The sequence below is a fragment of the Pelophylax lessonae genome (assembly GCF_965119305.1).
Source record: "Pelophylax lessonae genome assembly, chromosome: 1".
NCBI lineage: Eukaryota > Metazoa > Chordata > Amphibia > Anura > Ranidae > Pelophylax > Pelophylax lessonae.
In genome coordinates this window covers 728,249,844-728,266,646 of record NC_138768.1, presented here as the reverse complement: position 1 = coordinate 728,266,646, position 16,803 = coordinate 728,249,844, and the positions used below count along the sequence as shown (strand labels likewise).

General features: G+C 43.7%; 1 protein-coding gene across 1 annotated transcript in view; it reads right to left on the bottom strand.

The window, feature by feature from the left end:
• MTUS1 (microtubule associated scaffold protein 1) overlaps positions 1-16,803 on the bottom strand; it is a 338,112-nt gene that overhangs the window by 134,033 nt on the left and 187,276 nt on the right. The window contains exon 8 of the mRNA XM_082249360.1: positions 1,192-1,369. Within this exon, the coding sequence (XP_082105486.1) occupies positions 1,192-1,369 (178 nt within the window). The remainder of the gene's footprint in view (positions 1-1,191; positions 1,370-16,803) is intronic.

The window sequence follows — 16,803 nt, the reverse complement described above, 5'->3', positions numbered from 1 at the left end:
AAGTCACACTAACATTTATAGTAGAATGGAAGCGAAACTTCCTAACCGCTATCACCCGTTTAAACTAGCCTGAATGCATGTACGGTTTAAAGAGCAGTAACTCATAGCAACCTATTACAACTCATCGCTGTGTAAGCTAAGATCAATTTATTGTGACTGCTAACCACAAACTATTCTTATTCTTTTACTGCATTCTACAGCTACAACCTTTATCATGATATTGTACTGCAGACAAAGTGGCAGCCAATAGCACTGGGAAAAAAAGTAATAAAGGCTGTGTGCTTTTTATACCCATATACATCTTTCCAGCTGATATTTAGCAGTCACCTAGGAAACGCAGAATGATCTGTGACAATTCTACACAGATCTGGAAACCTGAGGAGCAATTAAACGCGGAGATGTGCAAGGGGTGAAATGCTGCACGTAGGAGGATGGAGGTGAGATAAATAAGTCCTCCATTAAACCCAGCAGCCACACGGAGCCGCTCATACAAGATATTAATAACCAGTTTCCAGAACCTAAGAATTGCACCAGAGATCCATTATCACGGTTCTTTTATGATCAATAATGAGTTCTTCCCCCTTTATGCATCAAATTAGCAGACTAGCAGATTTCCTTGTGGCATGTGCTAAAAATAACCAATGTCATTACAAAGCAATCACTACATGACAAATCCATGGAATGACATGAAAATCTTAAATCTACAACCGCATGAGTTCTGCAGCTCTGAGTCTTATCAGGTTACTGAGCGTATCATATTTTTGTGTTTGCCTCAACCATCTCACTATATACAATCCCAGACTACATGATGTCAGGTCCATTTTACTACATGTCAAAGGTTCGAACGTGCATACTCTGAAAGAATAAAACACGACAAATCCGCCATAAGGAAAAAAGAAAATGGCAACACTATGCATAATAAAATGTAAAAACAAATATGCATGGGGGAAAAAAAAAGGCACACACACGAGGAAAAAAAAAAAAAGATATAAATACAATTAACATTGTAAAAGCTAGGATAGCACGCTGAATACACACAGGTGGCATTTACACATCTACATAGCATAAGCCCTTATTTATATAGGCACACATCTAAATGAGTGTCTCAGCTATCAGCTGTAGCAGTAAACAAGATGTCCCCAGCTATTAGTAGCACATACACAGCAGCGTCAGACCTGTGCTAGCACTAACCTGAGTGGAATATAACTGAGCTTTTCCGGTAGCCAGTAGGCAGACGCAGATTTCGGAGCAGCCCGCTCGCAGTCAGCCGAACACGCATATTGGATAAGGAAAATTTGGGAGTCCATAACATTTCTTCAGAGGAAGTGGAGGGAAATCCTGCAAGAAACTGCCTCCATGTACTGCCACACTATATTTTTAGCTCACCACCAATGATCTAGAGCCAAGCAGAAGGAAGGCAGAAAAAAAGCAATTGAAAAAGCCAGTTCATTCCATCACTCCGACTGCCTGGCACACACATAACCCATCCAAGAAAGCAGAAATCCACTATGCAAATCTGTCCGGCACTACTCCCCCAACCAGATGTTGCAGAAACAAAGCGTGCCCTTAGAATGAGCCCTCCTCCTAGAGCCTGTGAAGACAGGCAGCCGCTGAATTACATCACACCATGTCCATGCATAACAATCTATTATGCAGCTTGGTTAACCCTTCTGGCTGTCAGCAATACACTGTTCAGGCAGGATTATAAAGCCACACTGGCACACGCGCTGACATTAATCCTAGGGGGATAGCTGTACAAAGATGGAAAGGATGCTGCACCAAGACAATGGCACTAAGGAAACAAGTGCTCAGGGCTTCAGAGGCAGCTACAGACAGGCGATGAAGAAAACGCCAGTTCTGCTAAGCACAGTCTCATCACAGCTCGGAGGTGTAAAAGGAGAAAGGTGGGAGGTGGTGATCAAAGAGCCGCACGACATCCAATCTCTGCCTCCTCCAGACAGGCACGGTGACAATGACTCCAGAAATCCCGCATCTTGCCTTAATTTTATTCCTGGGAGCAGAATGGGAGGAATCCAAAACAAAATGGTGGCAGCTGTCCCTCGAGATTGTCCCCTCTTACATATGCATGATTATGGGGGGAGAAAACACTCAAAGCAAAATGGACACAATGGGGATTCTTCAGTCCATATATAAGAATATTCATACTGGTGGCTGCTAGGGCTTAACGCAACAGCTCGGGTGAGTGGTTTCCAAGCAACATTTCACATGGATGGGGGGGAAAAAAAAACACAACTGTTCTTCAGGTGCATAGTACTAGGGAAAACAAGACACCGAGGTTCGCTTGTGTCTTTATATTCTATAGACATTATTTGTAGTGAAGATTTGGCAGCTGCTGGTTATAAGCAGGTTATAACAGGATTCCATTATCTAGCTTCAAAATTCAGTTCTGTATTAAAATATACTGTATACAAACAATGCATTTTTATAGATCACTCCTATACTTGAATCTGGCTTTTTGGGAGCCTTCTATGATACCTTGCACAGCAGAAGAGACTGGAAGAAAGATGGACTGATGTCTTTATTAAACCTTGCCAACTAACTATGCCCAACATCCTAAACCAATCAGACTCTGCTGCAGCGAACATTTGCAGACAAGGAATACTCGGATAAGAGAGGAGGGCATGACAACTCATGAGATGCCTCATAGTCCAATCAGCAAGCTGGAGGGATGCTGTTTTTTGACCAACCTGCACCAATACTGCAGTGCAGGTGGAGAACCTGGCAGTACTGGTTGGCTGGGGTGCCTGAAAACAATGTTGCAGAAGAAAAAAAAAATTCTATTATATTAGTATATATATATATATATATATATATATATATATATATATATATACACATACATACATACACACACACACACACACACATATACATACACACACATCCAACACCTTAAGCAGTGAAGCAACAATTTAGCACAAATCATAAAATCTTCCAGCATACTGGACTTTTTTTTTTTTTTTTCTTGCTCAAGTCTAAAATTTTCCCATCAAAATTGTAACTGGCCAAAGAAAATGTACCATCCACCTCTGTACAGGTGCAAATTGTTTTTATGTGTATGTCAATTAATACATACTTTATACAAAGCAACAGTACAATCTCCTTTAGATCTGCCATCAGCTGAGTAGTGCAAGGGTAAACCTAATTGGCTGCAGATTGGTTAGGTTAGTGGTGTCGTCCTATTATATAGTTTTGGTAAATCCAATAGGAGATTGTAAAGAGATTGTACAGTGAATGACCACCCTAAAAGATGATGTATGGTCTCCCCCCCCCCCTCCCCCCCTCCTCGCTCATTGGAGCGCTGGGCTGCGGAGGGACGGGAAGCAGCTGGCTCAGGCTCTCAGCGGTGTCCAGGCACCTGGCCGATCAGGTGTCGGGGCCGGGCACCTGGCCGATCAGGTGTCGGGTCCGGGCACCTGGCCGATCAGGTGTCGGGTCCGGGCACCTGGCCGATCAGGTGTCGGGTCCGGGCACCTGGCCGATCAGGTAGCATTCCGGGCATCTAGCGGATCAGTTAGCGGTCCAGGCACCTAGCGGATCCCGACTTCCACAGTCATGATGACGTGGTGCCTGGATTGACATCTGTAATGTCAGCAGAGAGTGTACTTCAGTCTGCACTCTGCTGAAAATGGGACACAGGAGTGCAGAATGAGCTTTGGCTGTACATCTCCTTTAAAGCCTCTTACACACGGGCCCAATGTCAGGAGACATTGGCCAGTTAAAAAAAAAAAAAACACAACGTCCGACATTCGGCCCATGTGTATGACAGCCAGTCCAACAGAAGCTGGCCTAGCATGCTGGAAAACCAGCAGTGGACATGCTCCCCATCAGTGCTCCTAACCAATGACAGAGCACTGATCAGAGTGTTCTGGAGGGGGGGCATCACCCTGTCAGAACACAATAGCACAGAGGGGAGATCGCTATACTAACATCGGATTGTTAGTACAGTGGTTCCTATCTGGGCTGTTTATTTTTTTAGTTCAACCCACAGGGTTGAATGATAAAAAAAAAAACATGGATAGTGTGTACTAAGTTGAGTCTGATGGAGGACATGTAGAATAATCAGGGTAAGGAAGTATTCAGTTTTAGACATGAAAGATAAAGAGTGAATAATTAATATTAAGCGAAGAGAAAGAAAAAAAAAAAAAAAATAGCGCCATTTAGGTGTTTAAAGGAACATGACACACAACTAAAGCATAAAGCAAGAACTCTGTATTGCTAAAAGCATGAAATAGGTTTGTAAAACACAAATAAAGCCCATTCAGTATCGTCAAAACCAAATAAATCCTATTTACTCTGTACAGCTGCCTGCCGGGCGTATTCATCTTCCTACAAAGCTTTGTCAGAGGATAACAATCGCAGGACTTTGCAGAACATGTCACACCTAAATTTTAGCATGCTTGACCACACTTAAATGCCAGGTTGTAGATTTCTCAAATCCAGCCCTGATTTACTACAGTAGCAATTGTGTACACGCCCTGCCACACACAGAACCAAACTCTGACAGCAATCCTCAGGATAAATAAATCCAGCCTGGGAGGTGCCAGTCGTGCCAGGTGATTTACTACAACATTTACCTTTACTAGCAGCATCAGATGAACTTGCACGTGGTCACAGGATGTGCACTCAATTTAAACATCTGTTTACCTGTGGTGAAGCTATTTAAAGCTTCTTACTATGAATAGCATCCACCCTTCGCCCTCTCCGCAAAAGACCAGAGCTCACCCGAAGGCTGTGTGTGACTGTGCCTACATACCGCCCTACATAGAGATGTATGAAATCATTCTGACAATTCAATAGAGATAGAAAAAAAAATGAAACCATGGCTTGAGTAAAAATGCAAGGCACTTCGTCTCCCCCTTCACCAGGACCGAATGGACGCCAGCCTGCATGCCAAAAGAGACTGTTCCTACATACCGCCCTACATAGAGATGTATGAAATCATTCTGACAATCCAAAAAAAAGTAAACCATGGCTTGTGTAAAAATGCAAGGCACTCCGTCTCCCCTTCACCAGGACCGAATGGACGCCAGCCTGCACGCCAAAAGAGACTGTTCCTACATACCGCCCTACATAGAGATGTATGAAATCATTCTGACAATCCAAAAAAAGTAAACCATGGCTTGTGTAAAAATGCAAGGCACTCCGTCTCCCCTTCACCAGGACTGAATGATCTCCGCCAGCCTGCACGCCAAAAGGGATTGTTTTAGCATATGGGTGTGTGAACGAGCCCCAACTTTAGCCTAAGTTCAGAAAACCAGGGATAGTACTTACAATGAAGACAAATGGCCCTCTGCTGGGGGTGGCTGTGTTGCTTGAGATCTTCAGTCCTCTGCAATCTAAATACCCGTTAAAAGGAGTGGTTGCAGGCGTCTCAAAGACTGGTTAAACGTGATCTGAACTGGTCACCCCAAAAACTTGTGAGAAGACATAGGGCAGCCATGTTTTTCGGAATTCATAGGTCGGCAATGACATTCTTTAGAATGGGAGTCACCTATCAGCATTGACCCTTCTTAGAGGATATGGATACCATCAGGACTATCTTCTACAATTAAACTTCGCTGCATTCCAAAACATCCATAAGAGTACATTTGTACAACACATTGGAATCGCTTAACCACTTCCGGACTGCCTGCCGCATATATACTGGGGGAGGGCGGCCTGGCTGCGCAAAATGACGTACATGTACTTGATTTTGTGCACGAGATCTGGGGCACGCGCGGATGCCCCCGGAGCCCTGCTCCCGCTGTGATTTGACACAGCGGGAGCCAATCAGCAGGGCCACCGATCGTTCCAAGGAGAGCAGAACGGCGGTCTGCTTATGTAAACAAGGCAGACAGCCCTTCTGTCACAGAGGAAAAGGAAGATCTTGTGTTTCTGCCAAGCATAAACACAGATCTGTTTTCCTCCAGTCCATCCATTGCCCCCACAGTTAGAAAGCACTCCCTAGGAGCACACTTAACCCTTTGATTGCCCCTGTTAACCGCTTCCCTGCCAGTGTCATTTACACAGTGACAGTGCATTTTTTTTTAGCACTGATCACCATATTGGTGTCACCGGTCCCCAAAAAGTGTCACAGAGTGCCGGTTTACATTATTGCGGCTGCGGAGATCGCATGTAATTCGGAGCGCACTGCTCCTTCATTACATTCGATCTCCTGTGTGGATGCAAATTCAGCCATACGCTTTGTATGGCTGAATTCGCACTGCATCTGCACCAAAGACACACAGGAGGCATTTTTTGAGCCGCCTCAGAATCGGATCGCACAGTGGTTCACACTTGTGCGATCCGATCCTGTGCGAACTGTCAGATCGCACTGCGATATGCGATCAAACTGGGGGTGTCGTTAACATTTAATTGACACCCCCTGCGTATCGCATATGGCAGTGTGAACTGCCAGAGGTGCGGATGCGATGCGGGAACAGGCTGCATATTCAAAGCATTCCCGCATCGCAGAAGTGTGAACCGGCACTCCGTGCAGATTTGTCAGCCGCAATGTTGCAGTCCCGCTAAAAATTGCTGATCGCCGCCATTAGTCCATAAATCTATCCTATATTTTAGGATTTTTATTTTTTAACCAAAAACATGTAGCACAATACATATTGGCCTAAACCAATGAAGAAATTAGATTTTTTACTGGATGCGTTTTATAGCAGAAAATAAAAAATATTGTTTTTAAAATTGTCGTTTTTTTCTGTTCATAGCACAAAAAAATAAAAAACCCAAAATTACCACCAAAAGAAAGCTCCAATTGTGGGAAAATAGGACATCAATTTTTTTTGGCACAGCGTCGTAATTGTCAGTTAAAGCAAAAAAATGGCCTGGTCATTAAGGGGGTAAAACATTCCAGGGCTGGTGGAAAAAAAAAAATTGGGCCCTCTGCAGGTTTATTTCATAATGTGCAGGTATGCATTATCTTTCAAACAAAGATCTCCTGCTGCATCCATCTTCACCTAGTCTTGCTTCCAGGTGCACAGGCTACGGCGTTTGAATAAACGCGCTGCAATGGCGCCACTCCCATGTGCAGGAGCTGCACGATGCTTTGCATTCTATTACACATTGTGTACCCTAAATAAAGAGCATCACTGCGCATTATGGATCGACCAATATCGTTTTTTCATTGCCGATACCGACATTTTGGTCATCGCGTATTGGCCGATATTTTCGTACATTTAAACAATTTTTTTTTTTTTTTTACTTGACAGGTACTTTTGTGGAGGGACCCCAACCCCCTTCTCTGCACTTAAAAGCATTCAAAAGGCCAAGTTTGGCTGTTTTGAATGCGGTCATTTTTTTTAACCTGGCACCAGTACCTGAAAGTGGTGTCATGACATCACTTCTGCATTTTTGCATGGAGACCCGATCAGAGCCGAATGCGGCTTTGATCGGGTCTTCAGCGGCCGTGCAGGCTGGTGCCCGGGTCTCCCAGTGGATCGTCCCCTCCTGCTCCTTGTAATGACAGCCGAGCAGCTTCTCAGCCGCATCGGTTGTCATTACAAGACAGCCGACCGTCGGCTATGGACGCCGGTACCAGGGCGATGCCTCTAGCTGCAGGCATCACTCCGGTACAAGCACTTACCGAAATATCGGTAATATTGGCCACCTTGGTGGGCTATTCCGATATATCGGGGAAAGTGCATATCGGCTTTGCCGATAAACAGTCCATCCCTACTGCGCATACGCGGGTAACATCATCAGCTACTGCCAAAGTAAATATCTCCTAAACAGAGCATGTTCAGCAGGTTTTTATTGTACGTACAGGTAAGCCTGATTGTAAGCTTACCTTTGTACGTACAAGTTCACATACAGGGATCCATTCACAGATTCAAAATCTGACATAAAATAACTCAGATTTTTTCATACTTTTTTTGCAATTCACAAAAAACACTAATAAAATAAAGCAGGAGTTATTTCATCAAAATGTGAGGCATTTTACTCATAAAACCATGTGGTATTTTATCTCATGACATGATGGGATGGATAAAGTGGAAGAGGATTAAAACCTGCATCATTTTTTTAGTGCTTATAAAGAGGTAAATTGGTTTAAACCATAGAAATATGCCAACTCACAAGTCAGTGCGGTCCCTGCAGCTAATGCATTAAATACAGGAGAAAAAAGATGACGAGAATACAGCAAAGGGAAGCTGCTTTCACAAGACACTCGTGGGGTATCAAAAACAACCAAATTAAAATATCTTATAAAGGTCTAATATTGAATAAAAATAGTTTAAAAAACACACACCTAAATAAAATACCCTTTTTTCCCCAACAATAAATAAAAAAAAGACAGCTTTGCTATTGGGGAGACTTGCCTTCACTTCTGTCCCATAGCCAAAATTGGAAGGGAGAGGAAATCCCTACAAAATTAAAATAATCCCTTGGGGACCCCCAAGTCAACAGAACTAGTGTACCCATTGGAAAATTTCCGTTCTGTGACTTTTCTGGGGACAACCCAAAATTTGGGATTTTCTTTCACTTTTGATGAAAATGGTAAACAGAACAAATAGAGAGGGTGAATCTTTATCCAAAACAAAAAAAAAAAAAAAAAAAAAAAAAGTTCTGCCTTTAGTCCTACTTTAAAAGCATAGGGATTTGGCTTTTTTCCACATTTATACTTGCCTATGTGGATGGAGCATCGGTTCGATGCTGCATCTCTCCCTCGGGCCTCTGCACTGAAAACTGAGCGATCAAACCTTGCTCTACCCCCTCCTTGTTCAATGGAGTGCCGAGCTGTGGAAAGGGGAAGGAGTGGCTGGCTCAGGCTCTCAGCGGCTCGCTGAGAGGCTGAGCTGGGTGTCGGTCCAGGCACCTGACGGATCCCGACTCCGTGGCTGTGATGACGCGGTGCCTGCACTGACTTCTGTGACGTCTGCAGAGAGTGGACTTCAGCCCGCTCTTTGCTGAAAATGGGTCACAGGAGTGCAAAATGAACTGCACTCCTGTGATACATAGGAGATGTGCAGCCAAAAGAGCTTTGGCTGTACATCTCCTTTAAGTAAATCAGCCTCGATAATTCGTTTTTTTTCCATATTAATTTCTATGTATTACTGCTGAAAAAAACGATCCAAAAAGGCTCCACATTAGCCATATTACATACCTTAAATACCTCATGCATTTATTTCCTTAGTGAATTGGCTTCAACACAGTTTTAGGAGTTAATTACCTCATGTTTTTGGTTTGTGAGGTAAATAACTCATGAGGTGATAGTGAATTAACATTTTCAGCATGAGATAATTGGAGAAAATATGTCACGTGATTCAATTATCCCATGAGATATTCTTTAGTGAATTGAGCCCACAGAGTTAACCGCTTTACCCATACTAACGTCAGAACAAAGCATGGCAAACGGATAGCCCTTTGATTTGGCCATCATAAACCCCTGCTATCAGAACCAAAACAATACAAAACCTAATCTGGCGTTAACCGGAAGATTAGGATTTGTATTGTTTTAGTTCTGATAACAGGGTTTATGATGGCCAAATCAAAGTGCTATTGGTTTGCCAAGCTTTGCTTTGATGTTAGTATGGTTAAAGTGGTTAACTCTGGGCTCAATTCACTAAAACATATCTCATGGGATAACAACATGACACATTTTCTCCAATTATCTCAGGAGGTGCTGAAAATGATAATTCACTATCACCTCATGAGTTATTTACCTCACAAACCAAAAACACGAGGTAAATAACTCAACTTTGTTGAAGTAAATTCACTAAGGAAATAAATGCATGAGTTAAGTAGTGGTCAGGCATGACCAGGCCATTCTTTGCAATCCGTAATTTAACTGAAAAGTGCGCGGTCATGCAACGCTGTACCCAAATAAAATGTATGCCCTTTTTTTTCCCCTATAGAGCTTTAAAGGGTTAACTATGTGCCTAGCTAGTAATTTTGTGTACTGTGGGGGAGGTGCTTTTACTAAGGGAAGGCATAGATCCCTGTCTCTGCTTTGCAAGAAGGATCAAGGTCTTTCCTACTAACAAGGCAGATCGCCGTTCTGCATGTGTACTAAACAATGTACCAGCATCCACGGCTGAGTGTAATCACAGCGGCAGCGCGTCGGTGGCAGCGCGCATCCTATCCGGAAGAGCCAGGTCACACACACACACACACACACATAATATATTATATATATATATATATATATATATATATAATATATATATATATATTATATACACACATATACATACATACAGACATCCCTTGTCTCCCGCCTTTGGCCAGTGGCTCACGGACACCTGCAAGTGCTGTACGATCTCCTGGCTGCCGCGGGAGACTTAGGCCCCCTTTCACACATGGGAGTCCGGACTCTGTTTTTCTCAGTGGGGGATCGATACGCCGATCCCCCGCTGAGCAGGCGGATGGCAGATCTGTCTCCGCGATGTGTGCGGAGATGGAGCTGTCAGGTCCCAGCTGTTCTCTATAGGGGAATCGGATTAGAACAGACCGCCTGTCCGTTCTCATCCGATCCACTGGACGGATGGAAAATAGGGTTTCCATCCCTCCAGATTTAACGGACCGGACGTCAGCTGACATGTCTCCGCTGACATCGAATGCTCCATAGGAGATGCATGGGGGGACCGTTCAGATCCGCCTGAAAAACTGACAGGCGGATCTGAACGGTCCGCTAGTGTGAAAGGGGCCTTAGGATGTCTGCAGTCAGTGACAGAGCCACTGCTTCCTGTATAGTTCCGGCTCTGTCACAGGCCGAGTGATATGAAATGCACTCCACCTGTGACAGGAGCCATACAGGAAGCAGCGGCTCTGCTCTCTACTGCAGCCGCTGCTTCCTCAAGCATCATGACCATCAGCACCCACCAGCAGTGTCACAGCAGAACCCGCACCAGCAGTCTGCAAAATAAGTAGAAAAGGTATGTGCATTAGCGTGTGTAAATTGTTGCAATATGTTTTTTAATAACTAGTTGTGTTTTGTCATAATATGTCATGTCCTTGTTCATACATGTATGAATAAGGACATGACATTTTCTGGCTGCCTAAGTCATTTGTGATAGGGGTGCAACTATCCCCCAGCACATAAGTGTAAATATCCAAGCATGTGCAGTGTTTCTGACTCCTACCACCATGACCACTTCAAATCACTGAAGTGGTCATGGTTGCTAGAGTGTTCCTTTAATATCTCTCAGAAGTAAACCTCTGTATACTGATTCCATTTCATTTGATCATCCTCTAATTGTGTTAAATTAGTGTGGGGGGGGGGGGGGGGGGGCGAGGTCGCGCAGAGTGACAATTTCCTGAAATGAGTTTGTCACCTCCCTGAAATTAGTTTTGCAGGTTGGGATGCCTGGATATAAAAATGTTGATTAAAGCCTATGTTTGCATGGACACATAGGATAACATGCAAGGGGGTTTAATGGCTGCGGAAAAAAAACACCAGAGCCAAAAACAACATCTGTTAAAACGCCCAATGTGCACGAGGCCTTAAAGTGATTGTAAAGTCTTGTGTTTTTTTTTAAATTATTTTTATTACTTCCAACCCAAGGACGTTCCCGTACGTTCTTCGGTTTCAGTAGGTATACCGGGATAGCCTCTGCACCTACATGCATCATCCCGGTATCATTTGCAGCCGGCATAGCTTTTTGCTAGCCCTTAGCCACCTCCACCCGGGACACAAGGGACTCCAGGACCGCCGTCAGTGCATGGATGAATGGTTGGGACCCGGAGGGCCCCGCAGCCTCAGAGAGGGAGATCAGGTGGGGAAAGTTGCTCCAAAAGACTCCATGAGTCACCAGGGGGACCCCGCAAAAAAGAGTAACACTGCTAAGGGACAACCCCCACCACGCTGGCAGCACCACCCGGTCGCCAGGCACAAAGCACCAGGGATCCTCAGCAGAGAGGGAGAGGACCCCACCAGACACCACCCGGAGAGACAAGCACCTGCAGCCACCAGGATAATCTGCACTACATGTTCAGCGATCAGAAAGTGAAATGATCCAGGAGTCAGAACCAGGTGATGAGGGGGGGGGGTGCCTGCGGGAAGGAGGGGAACCCGGGAGTCTGACTGTCCCAAGGAGGGGCCCACGTCCACTCCAAAACCGTCCAGGGGGGAGAATGGGGACAGCTACTCAAGATACTAGGAACCAGGCAGGCACCACTCCAAGCAGAACCCCTCTCCATCGAAACTGGGGGGGGCTGTCGGCCAAGTGGAACGCTCCGACTCGGGCCGAGACCCTGTCGTATGCAACCTCTATTGTTTAAATGCTCGGTTTCCAGGGATGTGGGCAATTGGGAACGGTGTTGCACATATGGTGGACATGTCCTAAAGTCAGATGGTACTGGATACAAGCTCATGCCCAGATCTTCAATGATGACCATGACCAATGTTATCAAAAACCCCAGAACTGTGCTGCTTAACCACTTCAAGACCGGAAGGATTTGCCCCCTTAATGACCAGGCCCTATTTTGTGATTCGGCACTGCGTTATTTTACCGGACAATTGCGCGGTCGTGTGACGCTGTATCCAAATAAAATTAATGCCCTTTTTTTCCCCACAAATAGAGCTTTCTTTTGGTGGTATTTGATCACCTGTGCGATTTTAATTTTTTACACTATAAACAAAAAAAGAGCGACAATTTTGAAAAAAAAATTTAATATTTTCACATTCTGCTATACGACAATCAAAAAAAAAAAAAAAAAAAAAAAAAAATCTAAATTTAACATTTTAGGCCAATTTGTTTTCTGCTACATATTTTTGGTTAAAAAAAAAAAATTAGCAATAAGCGTATTTCGATTGGTTTGCGCAAAAGTTATCGCGTCTACCAACTACGGGAAAGATTTATGCCATTTTTTTTTTTTTACTAGTAATGGCAGCGATCTGCGATTTTTTGCAGGACTGCGACATTGCAGCGGACAGATCAGACCCCTAACTGACATTTTTGGCGGTACCAGTGACATTACTACAGTAATCAGGGCTAAAAATATGCACTGTTACAGTAATAATGACACTGGCAGGTAAGGTGTTAATCCTATGGGTGACCAATGGGTTAAATGTGAGCCTAGGGGAGGGATTCTAACTGTGGGGGGGGGGGGGGGGGTGTCTTGTAAAATGACCATAGAGACATGTGATCCTATATAGAAGGATCACATGAGCTGTGATCATTTCAGGGAGAAGAGCGGTCAGCTGTGTTTACAACAGCCAACCCCGTGCTTCTCCCTCAGCGGGGAGCTATCGCGGGTGTCAGGCGGCAATCTGAGCTGCCAGATTCGTGAATCGCCTTCTGCTGTCGAGTGGGGGTGGGCGCTCGCCCCCTAGCTTCCCACGCGACCGACGTAGACCTACGTCCGTTTGTGCAGGAGAGACACCCTGCCGCAGTTAATAGGCGGCGGGTGGTCAGGAAGTGGTTACTGAACCCAAAACTAGAGTTCCCAATCTACTCAGCTCCAAACATATTTTTTGTTCCTAGCAGCTAAAATTGCGATTGCAACAGTATGAAAGAGTCCAGTGGTGGACCTAACGTTGATGAAATGTTATCTCTCGTGGGTCATGATCAACGAGTAGACGTTTAGCATCTGAAGAGATACCGTACATAGTGAGGTTGAAAAAAAAGACATCAGTCCATCCAGTTCAACCCATGATGTGTGTGTGTGTTTGCTGTTAACCGTACATTGTATATCCCTTTATGTTGTGGTCTTTAGGGTGCCCATCTAATAGTTTTTTTAAACTATCGATGCTCCCTGCTCATACCACTGCTCTGACAGTAAAGAACCCCCTACATATTTTAAGGTTAAACCGTTTTTCCTCTAGTTTTAGTGAGTGGCCACGTGTCTTATTGTATTCCCTTTCTCTGAAAAGTTTGTTCCTTATGCTAGGGTCACAGTATTTGTACATTGATATCATATCCCCTCTCAAGCGTCTCTTCTCCAGAGTGAATTCAATGCTTGCAGTCTTTTCCTCATAGCTGATGTCCTCCATTCCCCTAATTATTTTTGTTGCCCATCTCTAGACTCTCTCCAGTTCTAGCAAAATCTTCCTGAGGACCGGTGCCCAGAACTGGACGGCATATTCCAGATGTGGCCAGACCAGAGTCTTGTAAAGTGGGAGAATAATCTCTATTTCTGGAGTGAATCCCCTTTTTTATACATGTCAGTATTCTGCTGGCTTTGCTTGCAGGGGCTTGGCATTGCATGCCACTGCAAAGCCTGTTTTCCACTAGGACCCCCAGGTCCTTTTCCATCTTCGATTCACCCAGAGGTTCCCCCCCTAGCGAGTTACTTGCGTTCGTGTTTCTGACACCCAAGTGCATTACCTTACATTTTTCAACATTAAACCTCATCTGCCGTGTAGTTGCCCACCTCATTTTGTTCAGGTCTGCTTGTAAGGTTTTCACATCCTGCATAGATTTTATTGCCCTGCTTCATTTAGTATCATCCGCAAATACCGAGATTGTGCTCGATATCCTCTCCTCTAGATAGTTTATGAATAAATTAAACAGGATTGGTACCAGAACAGATCCTTGGGGGACCCCACTTCTCACACCTGCCCAATCCGAGTACTCCCCATTTATCACCACCCTCTGGACTCGCCCCAGGAGCCAGTTCTCTCTCCAGGTACTCACCCTATGGTCCATACCTACCTACCTTAGTTTGTACAGTAAGCGTTTGTGGGGAACTGTATCAAATGCCTTTGCAAAGTCCAGATACACCACATCCATAGGCCTTCCTTTATCTAGATGGCAACTCACTTCATCGTAGAAGGTTAATAGGTTCGTCTGGCAAGAACGATTTTTCATGAATCCATGCGGATTACTACTAATAATTCAGTTTTCATTACTAAAGTCTTGTATATAGTCCCTTAACACACCCTCCAAAGTCTTGCAGACTACTGATGTTAGGCTGACCAGTCTATAGTTACCTGGGATATATCTCGGCCCTTTTTTAAATATTGGTACCACGTTGGCTTTTTTCCAATCAGTTGGCACCATTCCCGTCTGTATACTATCCGTAAAGATCAAGAATAACGGTCTGGCTATCACCTGGCTGAGTTCTTTAAGAACCCTCGGGTGCAAGCCATCCGGTCCCGGTGATTTATTTATGTTAAGTTTCTCTAGTTTAGTTCCAAGTCTATCTTCTATTAACCATGGGGGTACTTCCTGAGGTGTATTATTTAATTTAACATTACAAGCTGGGTTACTGTAGCCCCCCAATTTTTTGTGAAGACTGAAGAGAAGAAATTTTGCACTTTCGCCTTCTCTGTCCTCTGTGGCCAGATTTCTTTCATCGTCTTTTATGGGGCCAATGTGTTCTGGTCTTGCTTTCTTACTATTTATATACTTAAGTCCCGTACACACGATGCGAAAATCGGAAGGGAAATTTCGTCCGACGAATGCTCTGCCGATTTTCGGATTGTTAGTATAGTGCTTTCGACAGCAGATTACGAATTTTCGTACGACAAAAACTGGATGTGCAGGCTATACAATTTTTATCGTACGTCAACATTCCGATTTTCATTTAATTAGTACAGTTTTTGTCCGAAACAAATCTTAAGAGCAAGACTAGGCATGCTCAGCAAAGAAAGAACACATACAAAACAATTCAACACATGACATCACTTCTGCAGTAGAATTCTGTCGTACGGGAATTTTCATCTGAAAGTAACCTCTTCCCTTTCAACAGGAGACTAGCATGCCAACAAAAAACGGACGACAGATCGTTCGATAATCTGATTGTGTGAACGAGGCTTTAAAGAATGTTTTTTTTTTTTTTTTACTTTTCCGCTATAGGTCTCTCGTGTTCTATTTTAGCTGCCTTGATTCCGCCTTTACAAAGAGTGCAATAAGAAATGTAATGTTGGAATTGCTGCCAATGACCCCTCAGCCTTGTATTTTTTTAAGGCCTTTTCTTTAGTATTAATATGCCTTTTTATTTTGGAGTTTAGCCACCCAGGGTTTTTTTTTTTTTTGCTCTTTTAAATGTATTCCCCTTTGGAATGCACTGGCCAATCCCTTTGTTAAGTATCTTCTTGAAGCTCTCCCATTTTTCCTTGGTGTTCTTTGTTCCCAAGGTTCTATCCCATTTGATATTGTCTAGCAAAGAGCGCAGTTTAGGGAAGTTGGCGCTTTTGAAATTCAGTGTCCTTATACAAGTACACATTCCCTTGTTCCTTGATTTTTCTCTGGTGTCTCCCTTTTTAAACTTCAATAATTGGGTTTTCTGCACTTACTGTATACGTTGTTAATGTAGGCTTTTTCGATTTGTGTCTCGCCTGGGTAGCAAGCTCAATTTTCTGTTATCAAGGGCTTATGGCTGTATTGATAACCTACTTGTATGTTAACCTTCAATAAAAACATTGAAACAGAAAAACTATTGTTTAACTGGTGCTGAAATGCGACAATATGCCATGTAACCAGTGTATACTAATATGCAAGTCAGGGATTCACGATCAAACATTCTACCTCTTTGCTCCAGCCAACACCCAAATGCCATTAGCTATTACAGCAGGAGATAGTTAGCTATACATAAAGGCAAAAAAACAAAAGACAACAAGAATGCATGGGTTTTCCTGCTGCACAGAGATCAGAAATCGTAAAGATTATCCTTTTGTCCCTTATTTAGACATCCCATAATGAGCAGATATTTGTCTTCAAGGATCTAGCTACATTACCTTGTAAAGTACTATCATTATGTGCCAATAATGAAGTGCCTGGTGGTATTGTAGGGGAAAAAAAAAAAAAGAAACACAGTTCTCCCTAACCTTACAAAAAGAGTGAGAAATCACTATTAAGACTCTGATCCGCTAACATAGAATTTAAAAACATATAGATATGCCTG